General features: G+C 54.0%; 3 protein-coding genes across 3 annotated transcripts; 2 read left to right on the top strand and 1 right to left on the bottom strand.

The window, feature by feature from the left end:
* Nucleotides 1-86: 86 nt before the first annotated feature.
* VOLCADRAFT_85890 (uncharacterized protein) lies at nt 87-9002 on the bottom strand (the record flags this gene model as incomplete). The annotated part of the gene is made up of 16 exons (XM_002945631.1): nt 87-152; nt 927-954; nt 1062-1281; nt 2144-2312; nt 2561-2728; nt 3070-3410; nt 3881-4052; nt 4408-5037; nt 5327-5455; nt 5587-5805; nt 6152-6400; nt 6945-7182; nt 7328-7466; nt 7621-7774; nt 8229-8294; nt 8988-9002. The coding sequence occupies 16 exons, from the start codon at nt 9000-9002 to the stop codon at nt 87-89; spliced, it is 3003 nt and encodes a 1000-aa protein (XP_002945677.1).
* Nucleotides 9003-9241: 239 nt separating this feature from the next.
* Nucleotides 9242-14662, top strand: VOLCADRAFT_85889 (uncharacterized protein; the record flags this gene model as incomplete). The annotated part of the gene is made up of 4 exons (XM_002945992.1): nt 9242-9304; nt 10490-11157; nt 11977-12130; nt 14639-14662. 4 exons carry the CDS (start codon nt 9242-9244, stop codon nt 14660-14662), a joined length of 909 nt encoding a protein of 302 aa, XP_002946038.1.
* A 1619-nt stretch (nt 14663-16281) lies between these two features.
* Nucleotides 16282-21715, top strand: VOLCADRAFT_85888 (uncharacterized protein; the record flags this gene model as incomplete). The annotated part of the gene is made up of 12 exons (XM_002945991.1): nt 16282-16506; nt 16691-16838; nt 17529-17736; nt 18002-18128; nt 18462-18551; nt 18905-19003; nt 19154-19252; nt 19414-19456; nt 19687-19780; nt 19976-20131; nt 20449-20668; nt 20855-21715. The coding sequence occupies 12 exons, from the start codon at nt 16282-16284 to the stop codon at nt 21713-21715; spliced, it is 2370 nt and encodes a 789-aa protein (XP_002946037.1).
* Between the last annotated feature and the right edge of the window lie 99 nt (nt 21716-21814).

The following is a 21814-nucleotide window of genomic DNA, read 5'->3' as shown; positions in this document are numbered from 1 at the left end:
TTCTTCAAGTATGAAGGAGGCGGATATTACTTGTTGTCCGGAGCTCCCTTGCACTATATTAGGTAACCTGTGTCAGACAATGGGGCTTAGCCCCTACGTTCCCATGACCGTTCCCCTTTGAACCCTTGTTTAAGATTACCACGGTGATTTTGCTGAGGCGGGGTGTTGTGACACGGAGTACAGTGTCATAACGCCAGTACATAAGAGAAGACATCCGCAGCGAAATCGTTTTTGTAAACGAGGTATGTCTGGTCATAAACCTGATGATAATGTGAGCGCTGTTCCCCAAGTCTGTACTGTGTACGGTATTCGAGCAGGGCAGTAAAGGAGTGGGCCGTGCCGTTAGGAGAGCCGATAGGAGACAAGGCCAGGGTCCGTCGTTACCTGGAAGCCTTTCATAAGTCTGCGAGGAATGGGCTGACACATGGACAGTTTCGTTTATGTTGCTGGGCTTTGGAGGCAAACAGAACACGAAGGGGAAAGTACCATGTCCCCAGGGAGCAGCGGTTTTGCCGCTGTTGTAGTACTAATAGCCGAATCGATGATGAAAAACACGTGTTATTGAAATGCCCAGCCTATAATGATACTCGTGATGAAGAGTTTTTCAATCATCAACAGAGCATGTTGGAGGCCATGAAATGGGAACCAGTACGTCTGACGAGGATGTTGGAACGTATGTGGGCTCAGTTATCCCCTTTGGACGCTAGTCTGGGCTGATGTGCGGTGTTTCCTGTTCTCAATGGCATTTAGGCGTATAGATATTGCCCTTGGGCCCTCGGCTCGTATGGGTAATTTTACAGGTATGGGGTCACGGACCCCTAACCATTTAACACACACACACATGGACATATTACTCTTCAGAGCCGAATCCTCGGACTGGATCTCAATTTTAAGTGAGCCAAAACGGGGCTGCGGGATCCAGGCACCTTGGGAATGGTGAGGTCCAAAAAGGACCTTCAAATGGCATGGAAGAACATTAGTCAGAGGGACCGGAAGGGCTTTCCCAAGGTCGCGGTCCTCCTGGCCCGCCCGCACCCATGCTTGTAACACTGGGCCCGCACCTTTTCATCGGATCGGGTAAGTGGCGCAGCACACTGGGGACAGATGCCCGGCAGCCGCGCTTTCTGAAAAGCATATGCCGTGTCAAATCTTCTTTATGACCCATCGCCTGACACTCATCGTAGATATGAATGCTTAAATTGAGCAACATTACCGCACCAATGGTCAAACAACGTTCGACATCCACCGCAACCACCAACGTCAGTGCCACGACCCATGACACTGGACCAGCAACCACCAGGAAAGCAACAGTCAACCAACCGCACAACCCAGTTGGGACTTCACCATGAACCCAAAAGATTATTGGTAGTTTCATAAACCTAGCTCTTTCTTAACATTTTAAGCGACTTCGAGCTTTAAGAACCTGACAGCTCTGCTGTTGACCAACCCGCAATCTCTTATTGCATGTGCTCCCCCCCACTCCTGTACCTTTCCTTGGCATACAATATCAGAACTACTCCTGCCGCATGGTTGCAAATGTAGGTTATGCCTCGGGTGTCAACTTTGATTTGCTATACGGGAAGTGGCTCCGCTTATTTGGGACTAACCAGACCGTGGTGTGGGGCTTGCCTTGGTTCCCCTTTGGCCTTTTTCCCAGCTCCACTGCGTTTGTCTGCAGCCAGCACCAGAGATCCGGTCGGAGCCACTGTATTGTCGTTCGTTAACATGACCCTTGTCAAGGGGCTGTCAAGGGGCTACTCCCAACTATGCAACTCAAGAGGAACGGACAAGTGCACACGCACGACCTTTATTTGCTACAAAAGCAGGCTGTACACCGTCGCTGTTAACGCCGCACCAAAAGACAAGCATCGTAACCTCCTGCCCTCCTCAATCGCCACCAGCAAGTGGTGACATCTGCAGCCCACTTAACATCAAGCGGATTTAGCTCAGTTGGGAAAGCTCTAATCTGAAGTTTTAGAGGTTGCTGATTCGATCCTAGCAACTGACAATTTACTCAAACTTTGACACAAACGGAGAAGCGGTAATCAATTTCCTCTGATCGTTTTGAATTGGTGCGTCGTTAGCGCACTGACATTCGCCCTATGCCTTTGCAAGGTAGACGCACACAATTTTACTCATTCACCGGACAGCACCACCACCTTATCCCCAGGCTGGAGCTCCGTTGCAGCTCCAGATGGGTGTAGCGGCACTCCCAGCTGCAGCCGCGGTTGTGCCGCCATACCGGCGGTGGAGGTGGAGGCGTGCAGCAGACCAATCACCGTCACGCCGTGAGCTCTGCCAGCATCCTGAACCTACGGGCCACGGGAGGGCGGGATGCGTGTGGGGTTGGTAAGACTTGTTCGGCTGGCTAAGTGCGGCTGGCCTCGGAAATTGAACTACAACCGAATCTAGAAGATATAGCTGGAGATGCCGTCTGACGTATGCTACTGAGGATTTCCACCCTGCAACAGGACCACCGCAAGTAGACACCGTTCATGTTTTGAAGCCTGATTACGAAGCCTGTCCGGACGAAAGCACGGGGGAAATGGCACCACCTCACCCACTCCGCCAAACAAAGCCGCTTTAGTGCCAATAGCCACACCTGATCCCACGTGAGCTGTTGATTGTACGGCAGTTTCAGCCCTGGCGGTGTACGGAGATGGATCTCGACGCCTTCCGCATTAGACAGCTCGTGGAACAGCCCCGACAACCGTGGCTCAGCCGCCACCTGCCGTACAGACCAAAAGGCCGGGAGATAGCTGCTATCAACCCTATCAATTAGTTCGTTCCTAGGTGTAAAGCATGGCTTCCGAAGACAAAAGGCCGAGTACCACGCTTCATACTGTACCTAGCGATTGATGTTATGGAGGTTTCAGGGCTGAGGCCCGCTGCAGAGGCCCCGTGCCGCGATTTGATGAACCTTCCAGTTGTCCCCAGAGCAGTCGTGCCGTGGCTTGCAGCCTCGCATTGGCGGCCCTTCCGCCTAGATGCAGGCAATCCTTGCTTCCCACGCTTCGTCCCTTGCCTCACCCTCTGCCCCGGCCCGCCCGAGCACTGCCTCTACCGCACCTGTGTCACCACGCCAGCCAAAAGCTCGTCTGCATTAATGGCCTCTATTGTGATCTGTCGCCGCACTGGCCCGCCTCCACCGCCGCCGCCGGCCCCGATCTGCACGTGCGCCAGGCTGTTCATGATCTCTCTGACACGTGGATCAATGACGCTGCAGACCAGGTTCAATGGCGGCGGCTGCGGCCGTCTTGATGCAGCGACGGAGGCCAAGTTCGACTGCAACTCCGCCACGGTGGCGGCGGCGGCGCTGGCCTGGTGGAGTGGCGGCGGAAGCGACTGCAACTGTATCAGCGTCGCCAGCGCCTGTGCATCCGCATTGTCGGTGCTGACTCCCTCCAAGCCTGTACAGCAGGGACGTGCCACCCAAGCCTCCCAACTCAGGCACACATATATCCAAATTGCACATATATTCTGCAAGGTGGATGCTTCTCGTGACACCTCTGCTTGTCGCGGGACCCTGCTCTCGTACCAGTTGAAGAGTCGTTAAACCTCTTCAATCCCTCATATGGATATGCCCACAATGAACTAGCGCACTCCATTCCACATGGCGCGGCTTGCACGCGCGCGAAAGGACCCAAGACGCTCCGCTGCCGCCTTGGCTGTAGACTGACAAAGCCAACGGCAATCAAGGTATACCCCTCCAAACATTTAGGACATGCCCTTTAAATTGTGTTTTGTGGCTGTGGAATGTGTTTTGCGCACTTCAGTTGTCTCTCAAGCTGCGTCTCTGCCTTTGCAATAAAAGCGCTGCTTCAATCGCGGCCACTTTTTTTCCTTACGACTCATTCATGCAACAAGGATTCAGGCGGACCTGCGAGGATGACGGCGTCAGCTTCATAAGCACCGGCATCCCGAAGCGACCCACGGGTCCTTGGGTCGCCCACAACCGTTGACACCCGCAACCGCCGTCGCTGCCGCTGCGTCATCAGACTGCTGGGCGGACCGCGGCTTGCTGGAGTATCCTTGGCCGCCACCACAACTGCCTGCGGCAGTACATTCGTACATTCGGCATTTCCTTCATCGCGGCTAATCGCGGACAATTAAGACATACACATCCACATGAAGTAGGCATATACAAGGCTCAAATGCCCCTATTTTAACGACACCATTCACCACCGTCTCACAGCATTAAGTGCTAATGCGGCTAAGTATTAGCGGCACACGCACGCATGCACACACAGAGGCCGACTAAATTGCAGCTAGGCAAGCGGCTGAGTTGTCCATTCGGATCCCCGATCTGTCTGTAACCCATGTATGGCCAGTCGTTCAACAAGGCAAGCGATGCGCTGCCTAAATCAGCCCGAAATGTGCGGCCTCATTAAGCCCTGTGGTAAGTACCTGCGACCCAGGTGGGCAGTAATCCGCCACCCCCTCTAAAAGCTCCTCCGGCTGCTGACCGTTGAACACCAGAATCACCACACGCAGTGGTGCAGCACCTCGTTCAGCCCGCGTACCGCCACCGCCGCCGCCGCCCCAAAGCCGGTGTTCAGTCTTACGGACACCACCTCCAAGCGTAGCTAATGACGCTGCCGCTGTCGCAGCAGTTGTTAATCCCGGCGGCCTATTGTTGAGTCCTTTTTGCGTCTTGTTTTCGTCGGTAGGTACCGCTTCGCGCTGTTGACATTTGCCGTGCTGAGAGTGGTCTTGGTCTTGGTGTTGGTGATGGTGGTGCTGTTGCTGTTGAGAGTGATTGAATTGCCGGGCATGTTGCGCTTCCGCCAGCCGCGCGTGGCTGATGCGGCAATCTTCCGTCCGATCTGCTAGAAGGATCAGTGCGTAGCGTTCCTGGAGAGGCATGGAATCTGGTGGGTTGAGTACGACAGCCTTGGCGGCAGCATCCAGTCGCGCCTCGGCGGAGTTAGCGGCGAAGGCGGTAGCGGCGGCAGGATCGTATACGCCGCAGAGTACGGCATGTGGGAAGAGGCGGCGCGCTTGACCATACGTAAGGCCTACGACCTCACGGATGTGCTGCGATGGCGGCGACAGTGGCAATTGCGATACCAGGGGCGATTGTGGCGTGTCGGGGGAAGGATTGGGGAACTTTCAGTATTTCAGCTGATTCTGGTGGCTTCTTCGCTTGACGGCTAACCAACACACTTATCTCGTAAACTGTATTGCTACGCAAAAAAAGGCATTGAAAAGCCCAGATGGAAGCATTAGAGAAACGGGGAGCCAGAACCAGCGAACGGCTACTTCTACTGTTAGCACTAGTACAGCGATCCGTTACATCGCCCAGCCCAAACGCACACCTTCGCACCTGCACGTAGAACTCTGGCATGCCCGGCTTCTGCTGCATGATGCTGCTCATCACAACCGACAGTCCGGGTTGTGACGCGCACTGCGCCTGGATGCGGGAGAAGCTGTTCAAATGCGACACTGGGGTGACCTGGAGCAGACGCGGTTGGGAGGTTTAGGAGGTTTTAGATTTGAGCTTTGGAAATTGCAACAAGTGCGGTCGTTGTTGGTTTGCTCAGCGGTGGAGCGGTTTGTCAGTTGGTCAGCTGTCCCGGTACTCACCAGGTGCCTGCTTGCTGTCGCTCCACCTCCACTGCCTCTGGCACCACCTCCGGCACCTCCTCCGTCGCCCCAGCTCCTGGCGAATATATCCGGATCGAGCAGATCCAGGTCGGCATCATGCTGCACCACCACCGTCTGGGGCTCACTGCCCAGTTCCCTGCCACCCGGCCCCCTCAGGGCCTGATGCCGAAGGTGGTGAAGCGCCGCCAAAGTCACAGCCTGGTCGTATAGGGGCGTGAGAGGGCGTGAAGACAATGCGGGATGGGATGGGGTTATACTCCGGGGTTATACGGTTTTAAGGTTTGGATGCGCGGGGTTGCGCGTGTGCGAGGCAGGCTAGGGAGACATGAATGTAAATCACAAAAGGGGATGAGTAACGAAGGATATAGCTACGGGGATCCTGGGGGTTACTTAACAGATTACCGAAAAAGACAGCGGGAAGGGAGGGAACGGACATTCAGACCGGCGCTCAATGGGGTCGAACGGAGAAGTGGAGAGGACGCGGAACAGGGGGCGGTGAAAATGAAGCATTGGAAAAAGGCACACAAAATGAGTACGGACGCACCTGTCGAGCTTCCAAGGACAGCCCCAGGCACGTGCAGCCCTCCCCACCCTCCCCGCCGTCTGGAGCCGCAGCTCCACCTGCTCCTCCTCCTCTCCATCCATCCGGATCGAGGCCGCTGTCAGCCGCCGCTGCAGCGGCCCTGACGCTTCCGCCGCCGTCTTCCCCGCCATCGCCGCCCCCGGCTGGTTCCGGAGCCAGCATGATGACGGTTCGCGCATGGCCCGCGGAGACGCGCTGAAGGTCCGCCACCTTCCGAGATTGCGGAATGGAAGGGAATAGGGGGTAAGGGAAAGGAAAGCGTACGACACAGGATGCAAAGCAGCATTGGGGGAAATCCCCGATACGGGTGTTGGGATGACAGGACGAAGGACACAAAGGGAGGGAAGCAGAGAAGGAGGGGTTGGAGGGGGAGACAAAGGCAGGTAAGGCCCGGATGGAAGACGCGAACGGTGAGAGAGAGAGAGTGTGTGTGTGTGCCGGGGAGTTGTCGGGCTTGGGTTGAGGCAGGAATACGGAACCAGAAGAGTGTGGTGGTAGTGGTGCTGGTGGTGCTGGTGGCCGTAGTACTCATCCGTTTACGCGTTTGGGCCAGAGACACGGCCATACCCGCGCCAACGGCAAGGTAGAAATGCACACATACAACCATGCACATGGGTATGCTGAGACACACACACACACACACACACACACACACGCGCGCGCGCGCAATCGCGCGCACAAAGAACAACGCGTATGTATACACACATGCACACACGCCCCCCTCTCCCCCCTCGCACCCTCCCCCCAGACGCACCCTTATGGGGCTGCCCTGCCGCGTCACTATCCCCGCTGCAGCTGCCGGGCCGAGCGCCTCCACCAGCAGGTCCTCCATGGAGCCCCTGTCCCGTTCCGACAGCACCACCAACTGTCCGGGAAAGGCGGCGGCGCCGCGGTCCGCTCGTACGAGTGCCACCTGCCGTAACACCTCCACCAGTTGCCTGTTGTGGCCCAACACCACTGTATGATTTCGCTCGACCACCCTGGAGTTACCCCTGTGTTTTGTACGTGCAGACGCAGAAAAACAGACACAGAAAACCTGAAATGAGCTAGCAGTAAAACGATAGACAGACATATAGGTAAACAGGTGGACAGATATATGAAAGTAGCACACTGCATGTATATACTACCGCAACTCACAGCCGCGCCGCCTCCACTGCGTTGCTGATGTCATCTCCGATCACTCCGATCAGAGCGGCGAAGGTGAGCAGGCCCACCGTGTAGACTAGGTTGAGCACTACTGCTGCACGCGGGTCGGTCTCGCTGGCGATGTCGGCACCTGCGGGATGATCGGAGTGGCGGTGTGTGTTGGAGGGCGTGGTAACGATGGACGTGGTACCGAAAGATTATGGTGGTGGACCATCCAAAACCCGCGACCCAGCTTCGTTCATTCGTTCAGTCATCCAAAACCAGCGACCCAGCGACCCAGATACCTGGGACGTTATTCAAGATGAGGTAGCACCGCAACAGCGCCTCCCGGAAGTTCTGGCCTGTCAGGGTACGTAGGGCCCAGCTGCCCATCGCCAGGATGGGTACGGCAACGAACAGTACGGTCAGCAGCTTGCCCCAGGCAGGAAGCGTCATCATCTGCGTTATCATCAGTAACATCATCGTGCCCGTGCGTCGTACACGGCGCGCCGTACAGGGTCGCCATGTATCGTACAGGAAACAACGTCCAGGTCAGCCGTGTGGAGGACGTGTCGGGGTTGGGCGCGTGAAGCTGGACAAAACGTTGAGGACGGACTGTCCAAGTCCTAGGTTCTTGGGCGTGGCGGCAAGGCTTTGAAAGAGAGGGAGAGAGAGAGGCCGCCGACCCAAAGGCGGCTGGAATGGCCGACGGAGACCATAACACGAGCCTCATGAGCTAGGGTAGGGCTCAGTCATTGAGAGGAAGTGTGGATGTGGAAGTGAGCAGTGATATGTAAACCAAAGAGGAGGCCACGCAAAATCTTGTGAGGATGCGAAGGGGGAACCAGCAGCCCTGTTTTTCCGCAGCCTCCCAAAGTAGAGTTATCAAAAGGATACTTGTGATCTGACCCACCTGCAGCACCTTGTAGTTGACCCACGCAAGCAACCCTCTGAGGACCTCAGCCTGCTGCTGGAACGGCTGCGGAGCGGAGATCGACATGGACGCCAGGGGTATGGGCTGGGAAGAGACAGCTCGACTGCGGAAAAGGATTGGCTCCTGGAGCATGACGGAGACGGAACCAGTTAATCGCGACCTCTGAATAAGAGCGGCTGTGCTTTTGGCGGCTGCCAGCATTACAGCTGCGATGGCCATTGCTCCAACTGGAGCAACCGCGCCGGGAAGGCCACCGAGGAACCCTGCTTGATGCTTTGCAAGGTGTCGGTTTGCAGAGTTGCCATATCTGCCTATTAGTTCGTTGGATGGGAGCGTGCCGCGCTGAAAGCAAGCCGTTCCGAAGGCCGTTCCGAAGGCCTGCTCCAGAGGGCCACCCGCAAACTGGCCGCCAGCAGGCAAGGTGCATCTTCGTGAGGTAACCCTAATCCGTGCCCAAGGTACGGAATAATGGTTCCCAGAAGGCGCATGAGACCCAAGTTTGAAGCGCAAGAAGACCGTTGGTGTACAACGTGTCATGGGAAGCTTCTAACCTAACCACAACTGCATCTAAAGTTTTGTTGCCTTCATGTGTAGAAACGTTATGAAAGTCAGGTTCTTGGTGCTATGTATAGCTGTCTGTGCATGCTCCGTGTCCCTTAATAGGTTATCGGGTCGCATTTCCAACAGACCAAAAGCAATATAACCAAAAGCTCATAAACGTGTTCTCAACAAACTCACGTGCCCCCTAGGCATAGCTATGATCGCACTTTTGGCGGTCCGCCCATTAGCTGCTTTCCGGCAGTGTGGCTCGTTGGCTTAAATGTACATGGACTGCGTTTCATTCAGTCATGGGTGCTTCAGGCCCTGATCGTCCCGAATTGAGCCCGTACCTCCAACTCGCCGACATTACCGTATCTCCATGACCCTTTCCATCTTTTCATATGTTCCACTGCACCCCTGTTAGGTTGAAGCATCCATCACCGATATTCAACATGTCCCAAATTGCATTTCGACATCTAGTGGATGCTGCAGCGGAGACAAACACTGGGGTCCTGGTGAAGCAGCTGACCGCGTACGAAAAGAATATAGATAGAATATAGAATACCAGCTTTTCAGTTGTTACAATGTCATGAGATATGCTTCGTTCTTCAGCTAACCAAGATCCAACCCGACAAGCTCCTACAAGCAGCAGTTGGTTGTTGGTATGCCATGTTAAACAATATTGAGTGTTGGAAAGTGCTCTTAGGTACACTCAGGCTTGACACTTCGGTAGTTTGATTAGTTGCCGTTATCCCAATACGACATCGGATCAGGATTGGCTACGGTATGCTTATATACTGCTTGCGTATCCTTTCTCTCTCTCTCCTTGTGTAACGATATGAGCGAGTGATGTGTTCACTGAAGGACTCTTATCTCTAACAGGTTATGAGCCCCGCGCTTTAGCGTGCGGTCATCCGTTTGCCCGGTGGTGCCTTTTTCTGCTGTGTGCGGACTTAGCTGTAGGCAAGGATGAAAATAGATAAGGAGGATCTTTATTTCTCCATTAGCACCTTTCACCTCTTGAAGGAGCACGTCATCGGCGTCCTTCAACGTAAAGGACTAGCGAACGCGATCAGCCCCGTGCAGGCTACGCGGGATGTAGTGACAGACGAGCAAGACCAGCGAGCTTTGGGCGTTATCAAGGAATTCATCCGCGTCCTGGAGAAGCCCCTGTACGCGCGTCACGCGAAGGCGTACGACCTGTGGCTTGCTTTGGCGGCTAAGTATGGGCAGCAGACTCGAGCTGCGAAGAGCTTATTGGTTCAACGGTTGACCCAATTCAAGATGGAATCGAGCGAGACGATCAGCGATTACATCGCGAGGTTCCAAGCGCTTCGACTAGAGTTCGCAGCCATCGATATTAGTTGGCGGATGACGAAAGCGTGGACACGTCTTGAGGGCCTACTGATACGTATGCATGATCGCACAGTTATAGAAATACTACCGACGTGGACGACGTCGAGAATCTGGAGATGCGGCTACTCGTCGAGGAGCAGAAGATTGATACGGAGACCAAGAAGTCGCCCGTGAAGGGAGCCTACAACGTCGCGCGGCAGGCGCCACACAAGAAGAAGGACAACAGAAAGTGCTTCTACTGCAAGGAGCAGGGCCATTTAGTTGCCAAGTGTCCGAAGCTTAGACAGCCATATCCGCCACCACCACCGCCGCCGCCGCCGCCTCCCCCTCCACCACCTCCCCAGCCTTTCATGCGCCAACGACAACAACAACCGCAAGTGCAGCCGCAGGCCCAGGGCGTGCGGCGGCGACTAGTTGGCGTCATAAACACGCTTGGGGGAATGAGACTGGCACCCGGTGAATGGCTTCTCGACACTGGAGCCGAGGATCACCTGACCTTCACGCCTGAGGACGTGGAGGGTCTGAAGCCGGTGCGCGAGGGCGAGGGTGTCGTTTTTGAGGTGGCGGATGGGCGGACGGTTAGCTCGATTGGTGAGGGCAGGGCGGTTTTCGCCTCTTTTCGAGGGCAGACGGAATTGTCGGTACCTGTACACGTAGTTCCGGACCTGCAACACCGCCTGTTCTCAGTCAAGGCCCTGAAGAGATCCTTCCCGGATCAGGTGGTAGAGGTTGTCCTGTCCGCCGATTGCTCGTATATAGCAATAGACGGAATTCCCGCTGTCGATGTGTTCGAGGAGAACGGGATGTACATCGTGCTTGCGCAGCCAGATGCCGAGTGGAATAGGGCATTATCACTGCATCGCTTTCCCAAGGAAAAGTTAGACACCTTGCATCGTCGCATGGGGCATGCTAGCCTCACCCGTTTTGATAGGCCGTTTTTTTACGACCTGGTCCATTCGGAGCCCATATGCCGCGAGGAAAGCCTTCGTCCGGAGAGCAAGGTCTGCGAGCCGTGCGTTATGGGAAAAATGACCCGCAGCCCCCATCATTCATCGACGCACAAGGGCGAACGCGTGCTCGATCTCGTCCATATGGATCTTTGCGGCCCGATGCCGGTCACGTCGCTGGGTGGAGCCAACTACTTCGCTACCTTCTACGACGATTTTAGCAAATACTCCGAGGTTCGTTGCGTTCGCGCAAAGAGCGAAGTCCCCGCTGCTGTTCGTGAGGTTTTGACTAAGTGGGAACGGCAGACTGGTCTAGAAGTTCGTTGCGTCCGAACTGATTGCGGCACGGAGTACGTCAACGATCGCCTTGCCTCCTTCTTTTCTGAGAGGGGTATTGTGCATGAGAAGTCGGCCCCGTATACACCAGAGCAAAACGGAGCAGCGGAGCGCCTGAACAGGACTTTGCTGGAGCGTGTGCGGGCCATGCAATATGATTCGGGCGTACCTCCGGAGCTGTGGGGAGAGGCAATAATGACGGCCAACGCCTTGCGCAACGTGTGTCCTACGAAGGGGACTGTACAGACGCCGTGGGAGCTGTTTACTGGAAAGCCCCCGGACGTTTCTAAGCTACGGGTATTCGGGTGCGTGGCTTATGTACAGGTTCCGAAGGCGCTTAGAAATAAACTTGACCCGGTCTGCGTCAAGGGTATCCTAGTTGGGTATGAACCTAAATTTAGTGCGTGGCGCGTATGGATCCCAGCAGAAGGGCGGATTCGTGTTAGTGTAGATGTGGTTTTCGATGAGGGAATTATGTATAGTGTCGCGTATTTGCTCGATTCGATAGAGGAGTCGCTCTCTTCCGGTACTGATGATGAGGGCCCCAGGAGGGCGCCCTTGGTCGAGATCGAGATGAATCCTGTAGGCGGGCCGGCTGGCGACGAGGGGTCGGATGACGAGCCGGGGCCGTTGATTGATGACGATGAGGCGTCGGATTGGTCCGAGTCTGATAGTGATGATGACGGTGAAGTGGATGAGGAGGTCAGTGAAGGATTGGTTGACGCAGGGCCGTCCAACGCAGGGCCGTCCAACGCAGGGCCGTCCGACGCAGGGCCGTCAAATGCAGGACCGTCCAATGCGAACAATAATTTGCCGTTAGCTCTTGGTAGGGAAAAGCGTTCCAATGCCGGAGTTCCACCCAAACGTTTTGCTTTCCGCGTAGAGATGGAGGAAGAGTCGGATGATGATGTCGATATTCCGGAATCTTACGAGGAAGCAATGGCATCTCCCTATGCTGAAGTTTGGCGTGCTGCAATGCTTGAAGAGCTTGAGTCTTTGCGTGCGAAGGGTACTTGGTCCTTAGTGCCGAAGCCCAAGGACAACAGATCTCTTGACGTTAAGTGGGTTTTCTCATTGAAGCGTGACAAGCATGGTGCCATTGAACGGTTCAAGGCACGCCTAGTAGTGAAAGGTTTTATGCAACGTGAGGGTGTGGATTTCCAGGAGGTCTTTGCGCCGGTAAGTCGCCACACTACCTTGCGTACTTTTTTGTCCATGGTAGCTGGCGCCGATATTGAATTGCACCAACTAGATGTCAAGACGGCGTTTCTGAATGGCGATTTAGAAGAAGAGATTTATGTTAAACAACCCCCCGGTTTTGAAGAGGGAGGCCCGGGGATAGTTTGTCTTCTTCATAAGGCCTTGTATGGCCTTCGCCAAGCGTCGCGTGCATGGTATGACACGTTATGTGAAGAATTAGTGTCGATGGACTTTGTCGCGTCGAGTGCGGACCCTAGTTTATTTGTTCGCCGTAAACAAGGCGAGGTTGTATATCTTTTGGTTTATGTAGACGACGTTTTGATTGCGTCTTGGAGCGAGAGAGCCGTTTCAGAAGTAAAGGCGGCTATCATGCGGCGGTTTGAGTGCCGCGACTTAGGAGAGGCAAGTTTATTTTTGGGTCTTACTCTTAAGCGCGATCGAGCGAACATGGTAATTACCGTTTCTCAGGGGCGTATGGTTAAGGACATTGTGGGTCTTTATGGCATGGCTAATTCACGGCCGAAGTCTGTACCTATGAGTCCTGGAACCGTCTTACCTAATGCTGCAGTGGAAGATCGGCTGGATCGAGAGCGTTTCCCGTATAGCCAGTTAATTGGCAGTTTGTTGTACGTGTCTGGATGTACTCGTCCTGACATTGCACAAGCCGTGGGAGTTTTGGCGCGGCACATGTCGAATCCTAGCAGGTCGGACTGGAAAGCGGCGAAGGAGGTAGTACGCTATTTGGCAGGAACGTCCGATTACGGATTACTTCTAGGTGGTGAACGAGCAGATGAGAGGTTGGTCGGATATAGCGATGCTGACTATGCGGGTTGTGCTGACTCGCGGCGGTCAACGTCTGGTTATGTCTTTACTCTTCATGGTGGTACAGTTAGTTGGGCTAGCAAACTTCAGCGGAGCGTGGCTGCGTCCACTATGGAGGCTGAGTATATGGCTGTTTCGGAAGCTGCTAAGGAGGCTTTATGGTTGCGACAACTACTTGGCGATCTCGGCTACGACCTCAAGCCAACGCAGATCAATTGCGATAGTCAGAGCGCAATTCGGTTGGCGAGCAATCCGGTTGTTTCGAAGCAATCGAAGCACATCTCTGTGCGTTATCATTTTGTACGGGAGCAGGTAGCGCTCGGTACGCTTGTGATGGTAGATTGCAGGTCGGAAGATATGGTAGCTGATTGCTTAACGAAGCCTTTACCAACTGACAAGTTTGAGAAGCATCGTATAGCGATGAACGTGTGCAAGTCCTGAGCGCGTGGGAGTGTTGGAAAGTGCTCTTAGGTACACTCAGGCTTGACACTTCGGTAGTTTGATTAGTTGCCGTTATCCCAATACGACATCGGATCAGGATTGGCTACGGTATGCTTATATACTGCTTGCGTATCCTTTCTCTCTCTCTCCTTGTGTAACGATATGAGCGAGTGATGTGTTCACTGAAGGACTCTTATCTCTAACATTGAGTGGACATAACACGGTATGAAGATAAGACGGTATGAAGATTAGTTTATTTTCATCGCTTCAGGTTCCCGTCGCAGGCGACAGTCGAGACTCGAGAGTGCTGAGATACCATCTACTTAGGTGGGGCGGGTGTCATCACCGCGCTCCCCTTGGGTAGAAGGATTTGTGTAAAAGGACGTTACGGAACAATGATATGTACCAGCAGTAGCTTTTCATTTCTAGGATTGAAGGATGTTTAGTGTTGTACACAATGTGCTGCTGCTGTGTAATGAGAGACTGGATGATGTATCACGACTTCAGAAAAGTACCAATCGGGATCTACATCCGCGATCGGTACTTTTCTGAAGTCGTGGTATAACTGTGGGCCGGCGGTTGGCTTGGTATTATTGCACAATTGCCAACCGTCATGGCCTTTCAGATGACAACCGGTTTTAACGAAACTGCAAGCCTGCGTTGCCTGCGTAAAAGTCGTTCCCTCTTGCCCGGAAGTTGCGAGGGTGGTGTAACTGTAGCCGGCGTTTCGCGCGCCTTGGCTTACAGTGTTGGATAAAGATTACGGATTGACGATAATTTGAGCCTTTGGAATCCGCTGTTACAGCATTCACTCCACATGCTATCCTTCTTACCTTGTAATAAATTTTTTTTGTTCGTCGCTCGTCTTTTTTCTTCGTTTTGGGGGTTGTCCCGTTTTGAGGCATCGAACATGCTGGTGCACCGGTAAAGTACGTCCTCAGCTTGCTCCACCGTGCCCAGGACCCTAATCGGTCCCAAACTTTAAGAAGATATTTACCTACCAATAACGCGTCCTACCAACTTTTTAAACTCAAGAAATTAGTACCCCCGAAATTTAGCACAGAGTTCACCGCGCACCGGTTGTGATCATCCTCCGCTGAGCCCACTGCAGTGGGTGGGCCGTGTGGCCAGCCGACCACGCTGTCCAACTGCGTCCCAGTGCTGCTGCTGGTAATCAAAGGCGCTACCCGGTCTTGTGCTGACCCAGGCTGACCACGGAACAGGGGAGGAACGAGCTGAGCATGCAGCTTGCCGATGCACCAGAAAATTGCATGCTCAGCCTAATTCCACGATGCTCTGCATTGTATTGGGTTTCCCTACCCTAACACCCTCCTGTTGCTGCTCGCGGGAAGCATCACGTCATTTCGAGCTGACCGAGACTAACCACGGAGCATAGGAGGAAGGAACAGTCGGTGGAGTTGGTGAAACACTCATGGCATCTTTACTTTTAGGGTTTAGATACGGAGCTACGGACAAAAGCGACGATTTCCTCAAGCTCCGAACAAACCGGAAACCGGATTGCCTTCGCGTCCGGCGGGGCCGCGCCTTGGCCTGCGCCCGGGGAGCCGCGGCTCGAAAGTGGAAACCTAGCACTTTCTATGACTGTTTCCTGGCTGGGTCCTTACTCCTTACGACAGTGCAGCAATTATAACTTCTAAATTTCTAATTTGAAACCAAAAAATGCACACCCGTGTTCCCTATATATTGCGCCACGAATACCTGCCAGGAAACAGCACCCGCTTCCTCTATGCATTGCGACAGGATTTGAATTTCCAACCTGCTGCAGCAGCGTTCCGCAGCTTAATATACGGAATCACCACACCTTCCACACCTTACCACACGGAATGTACATCATATATGCTTGGATCAGATGTTACGTTTTAAATTTATAGATTGATGTTCTGCTGTAGCATCGTAGAGTGTCAGAGTTATCCGGCGATACGCGATAAGGCAGCACGATAAGGCAGGACAGCAGCAGCTTTAGTGCATCACATCTCAGGTCCAAACGTTCCTGGAACCAAGAACCATTACGGCGGAGAAGTTGTATATCCGTATATTATTTGCTCGTCATTGCTCGTCATGGCTTGTCGTTGCACGTCGCCTATTGAACCCAACACCTTGTTTAATGCTTGTAACTCACAAACACATAAAAATTCTGGTTCTCTTTATAATACACGTGAAAAAAAGTGTCTCCTCTTGCGATACTGTGCAGATTGTGCATGCCATCACCCATTACCATATTGTCTTAGGATAGTCCTATGTGTACCGCCCACTGGAGGCGTGCGGAAGCGATTAGATCAAAGCCGTACTCGGCGAAAGCACACGGGCTAGACTTTATAAGCAAGGAACGCGGAGCAGGCTATTCTAAAAGACGTGTAAAGGTGCTAACGATGAGGCGACCGCCGTGCCGACAGCTTCGGCTGGTGTCGGCTCTGGCCCTTCTACTACTGCTCCCGACAGCCATATTAGCTGACATCTTTGAAACAGTGACCGACCCTCTGAGCGGACGTCGGGGCCATGTTCCCAGTCGGGCACGCAGGTCCAGGCGAGGCCTGAACGCCGTCTCGTCGTGCGGCGGCTTCATTTCATGCCCCAGCGCAAGTGCCGCGGCACAGGTGGGCACCGTGCTGGCTCATCAGATTTTGCATACGAAATCGAATTTTTTTAGTCTTCTCTTTGCTGACCTCGCCCGTTTGAAGCTCATCGAACGTCTGCTTACTTGACGACGGCCTGGTCCTACCTGTATGTACCTGTCCACCGACTCACATCGCGAACATTTCTTTGCCTGCGCGCTTGCAGATGATTTTGGGCAACAACCCAAACCTCACAATCAGTAATGCGGTTTTCTCTAAAGGAACATGCATCGCTGGCGGCTCTGTACAGTGGGGAATTGTGCAGAATACTGGCTGGGCTCCCGGACACGTTATGGCCTCCTGGTTCCCAAAAGGTAGACAATAATTGCTGTACAGCTTTTTACCACAACATACATCCTATTATGTTTTATGCCAGAGGAGTATTAGATTCTTAAAAATGATGTGGTTACGGTACCGCCGGTAGTGCCTGTGGTCCTACCTTTCTACCCGCTTCTACCTACTTCTATGTCCGCCTGTGCGTCTGAAAGTCGGCCTGGCGAAAGGACTGCGAAGGACTGCGAAGATTGGTTGGATGGTTGAGCAGAGTCCCAGTCTGTCTGTTAACCTTATGAACTGTTTCGCGTTTTCTAACTATGGCAAAACTGGCTATACTATACTGGTATTCAGCCGGGAGCTCACATCATTTTGCGCAAAGCCGGCCGGTCCACACTGCCCTTTTGCAAGCAGCAGCCCGGACCTGCCTGCTTTGCAAAATGATGCGAACTTCGCGACGGAGTCATTAACTTTGCCATTTTGCTTACCTAAGTCAGAATATAGCCAAGTCTCGCCCTGCTGGCACGCTTCAAGGCAATCGATGGGAAGCTGCTCGGCATACGGTAGTGCACGCATGACAAACAGAGGGCGCGCGAATGAACTTCATTCCATTGCTTTTTGCCTTAGAGCTAAACATAAAAAACCATATCCGTTAAAATATTTTGCCCGCTGTTAACGCATTTATGAAAAAACATACCGTACGTATCTTCATCTTTTTCGCATCAATACAGGTGCTCTGGTCCTGAGCTCGGGTGATGCCACAGCCGGCAATTGCGCGGTCAACACGCTGGACTATTACACAGGACTAGTAGGTGGTGGCGGAGATGCAAACCTTAACGCGCTCATCCCTGCCTACACTACCTATGACGCAGTGGCGCTTGAATTCACCGTAACAGCCCTCGCAGACGGCCTACTGGTGTTCAAATATGCCTTTGGAAGGTACGAACTCAAATATTGACCTGCATGTGCGTTTGCAAGCCGCAAAACAGCACAAACCAATCCATAATAACAGCGCAGGAAGGTATCTCATATTTTGCATGAGCTCACGAAATGACATGCATGGTATTTATTCGCCAAGTACTCCCAAGCGGGAACCCCCGCCCTGTCGCCAACCCTGGCTATGTGAGCGTGCTCATGAGCATGCGTGTATGTGCATTCCTGACTCACTGAAATCCGCCCGCTGGCCGCTGTGACCATTACGCAGTGACGAGTATACCGAATGGGTGGGCACAGCCTTCAACGACGTGTTCGGTTTCTTCATCGCACCCATCTCCCAGCCCATCACATCCGGGCACAACGTCGCCATCGTTAAGGGCACCATAGACACACAGGTAAATAACCGCCACAGCTAACCTGGCCCGGGTTAACGAGTTGAGTTGCCTGGAGTTGGGCATTTTGCAGTTAAAAGTAAACTTATGTATTATTATTATGTATTATTATTATGTATTATTATATTATATTATTATTACTATAGTATTTTATTTTACCAATATTATTATCTTAGGGTTTATTTATAATAACGTGGGTACCTAAGTCTTCCGGACAGTTCGAGATTAGAGCAAACAGATCGTCAGCAGCGCCGCGCCGACTTGTGCCCCACTACACCCAACGCAAGCAACATCCCTGCCCCCACGCACCGCTGCTGGTCGCACACACGCTTGCAGGTATCTATCAACAACGTTAACGGCAATTCCAACTCCAACCTTTGGAACAACAACCGAGCCTTCGAGGTCTCCCCCACGAAGCCCATTGAGGTACGCATGGGGATCCGTCAAGCATCCCGACCTCCAATGCTGCACTGTTATACCCATACGTCATACCCGCTTCAAGGCATCGCGTGTCAAGGTCTAGCGCAAGTCTCATGTCTCCACAGTTTGTGCCGAGTTGAGCGGTACACAACCCGGCATGCCACCCTCCTAACATAGCAGGTCATGCGGACCATACGCCATTTGAGAAGACGCCCTGGTAGCTAATTTTTTCCCCATATGCATGCCGTGTGTTATCCGTCCGCGTTGTTGCACGACTCCAAATGTGGAGTCTTAAAGCACTAAACGCGCTTCTCCCGGCCTCTACCCCACCTTCTCCCCATATGCAACCCTTCCTGCAGGCTGACGGCTACACCAACCTGCTCAACACCCAGGGCTTCCAAGTCACTGCTAACCAACAATATCGTTTCAAGCTAGCAATTGCGGATGCCGGAGATCAGGTGGGCAGACGGGTCGTCGGTTGCATGAGAGAAAGGGTCTGCTCTCTGCTGTCGTACTGCATTCGCAGTCATTTCTACGTCTTTCGTACTTGTTGTCGCCATTGCTGATAAGCCCTATGGGTATGTATGTATGTATGTAACTCCTCGCAGATTTTGGATTCATGGGTATGGATTGGTGGTGAGACACTGCTAGTGGATCAGAAGCCCGTGGCCAACACAACCAACCCCACCACCAACTGCGCGACGAAGGTGAGAGCGCGGGATATGTACGTGCTGTTGCTCATGCCTGGGGCGGGGTACGTCGTGTAACAATGGACTTCCTTTAGCCGTGCATGATCCCGCGCATTCATCCCGTGTTTTTACCATCCTTTCTCACACGGTCTCCCCCACCATTCTGGACCCGGTTGCAGACCGCGACACTGAATGCCAGCAACTCGTACGACCCGGATAAAGGTAATGGCATATTCCATGTATGGATGGATGGATGTTGCGTTGCATTATAAAGGTGCAGCGAGCACATACGAGCCCGGAGGGGCCGTAAGGGCCCAACCAGGGTTGGAACGATGGAACAGAATCAGGAACAATCTAATTCCACTGCATTTTTGAGCGCAAAATCCTGTGCAGACACTCATTTCCTACCGACCTGACCCAGCGAACCCCGCTCCTGCGGAAATGCGACGCAGGTGACATTCTGTCGTACACCTGGGTGCTAACCGCCAACTGCTACCCTTCCGTAACGCTGACGGGGCAAACTGCCAAGGTAATGTTGGGGGCTATGTGAGGAGTGACGTGACCGTTTGGGGGGTTAAGACGGTATATGACCTGGTGGGGGCTTAGGAGGGTATGACCCGGTCGTTGGTGGGATTAGTTTATCGAAACGTCCACATGCGTGTGCTTAAACAAGAAATGAGACCTCATCCATAACGACTTTACCGTGCTGTTATTGATATAACCACTTCGCTCTTGCCTTAGGCTTAGGGTAGCAGCATTTAGTAACATTACAGGATTATCGCTATTCGACAGCGGTCGACGTCTTCCCGTGCTCGTGTGCTCGTACTGTTACCGGTGTGGTTCTGTGAAGCCGCGTGTCCTCTCGTCCCAACTTCCGTACATCTGCACGGCATCTAGGTGGGCCTTTCCCAGCTAGCGGATGGTGTGACGTACACGGTCACTCTGACGGTAGCCGACAACAATGACGTCGAAGACGTGAAGATCACGACGCTTGCCGTACCGTCGGGATGCGGCGGTGTCGTCACGAAGCTCTGCGACAACAGCGGTAACCCGCTGCCGTCGCCATCGCCGCCGACCAGCCCCATCGGCGGCGGCGGCGGCGGCGGCGGTGGCGGCGGCGGTGGCGGCGGTGGCGGCTACGTCAGCAATAACTATGTGTACGTTGGCGGCGCAGCCGTGGTGACTTGTGGCGGCGACGTCACGATGGATGCCAGCACAGCCGACGACAGTGCCCTCGCTCTGATTGCTAGCAATTATGATCCTGGTGACTTTTACACGGTATTCTACACTTGGCGCGTATTCGACATAACGGACAAGGGGTACGACAACCCGATTATAAGCGTTACAGTACCGCAGGATCCATCGTACCCAGACCCCACCATCACCTTTACCGCAGCAGACCTCCAACAGAGCACCGCCTTGAAGAAGTACAGGGTGAGCGGAGACCATATGTGTGTCTGTGTGTGAGAGAGGGAGAGGAATCTTAAACAATCCATCTATCTGAGGCCGATAGTTAAGCCTAACAATACAGGGTGTAGGGATGTAGCCGTGTTGCGGAGCTGCTGAGCACCAAATGAATTCTAAAACCTGCTCAACTTGATGTTGATGTCCCGACTGCAGGTCGCTCTGGATGTCACGGATGTCGCCACGTGGGATCAGGGGAACGGCGTTATCCTGGGGGTCGAGACTTTCATCCAGCTCCTGGCCTGCCCCATCCAACCCGCCGATCCCCCGACGAACATCATCTTCGACGGCCTGAAGAGTCCGGAGGCCTTCACGCTGGCCTGCTACGCCTCAGTTGTCCTCGACGCCTCCGCGCCCTTGGCCGCCGCCGCCGCCAAGTACGGCAAGCCCATAACCACGCAAATCTTTCGTTGGTCGCTGCTTGACATTAACGATGTGGTGGTATGGACGACTGACTCCAGTACGGCATTGACCCTTTTTGACGGTACGGCGCTCCTGTCCAGCTATGTGATTTTGCCGGACACATTTTATACCCTGTCACTGGCGGTCATCCTTGATGATAAGGATTTTGATGATGATAACTGGGTGACAAAGTTCGCGGTGGAGAACTGCGGCTTCGTTTTGGAGCCCCTACCACCTCAATCTTTTAACCCGCCTCCTCCTCCAAGCCCACCGCCCCCACCGCCTCCAAGCCCACCGCCCCCCAGTCCGCCGCCTCCAAGCCCGCCGCCACCGCCGCCCTCCAAGCCCACCGCCCCCCAAGTCACCGCCGCCTCCAAGCCCGCCGCCACCGCCGCCTCCTCCAAGCCCACCGCCCCCCAAGTCACCGCCTCCTCCAAGCCCGCCGCCACCGCCGCCTCCTCCAAGCCCACCGCCCCCCAAGTCACCGCCTCCTCCAAGCCCGCCGCCACCGCCGCCTCCTCCAAGTCCACCGCCACCCAAGTCACCGCCTCCTCCAAGACCACCGCCGCCCAGGCCACCTACGCCTCCTCCGCCCCCAAACCCGACTCCACCTAGGCCACCGCCGCCGCCTCCTCCTCCGAGGACACCACCGCCAAAGTTATCGCCTCCCCCAAGCCCACCGCCGCCCAGGCCACCTCCGTCTCCTCCCCCACC

The sequence above is a fragment of the Volvox carteri genome, assembly GCF_000143455.1.
Source record: "Volvox carteri f. nagariensis unplaced genomic scaffold VOLCAscaffold_1, whole genome shotgun sequence".
Lineage (NCBI taxonomy): Eukaryota > Viridiplantae > Chlorophyta > Chlorophyceae > Chlamydomonadales > Volvocaceae > Volvox > Volvox carteri.
This window is presented reverse-complemented; position numbering and strand designations above follow the sequence as displayed.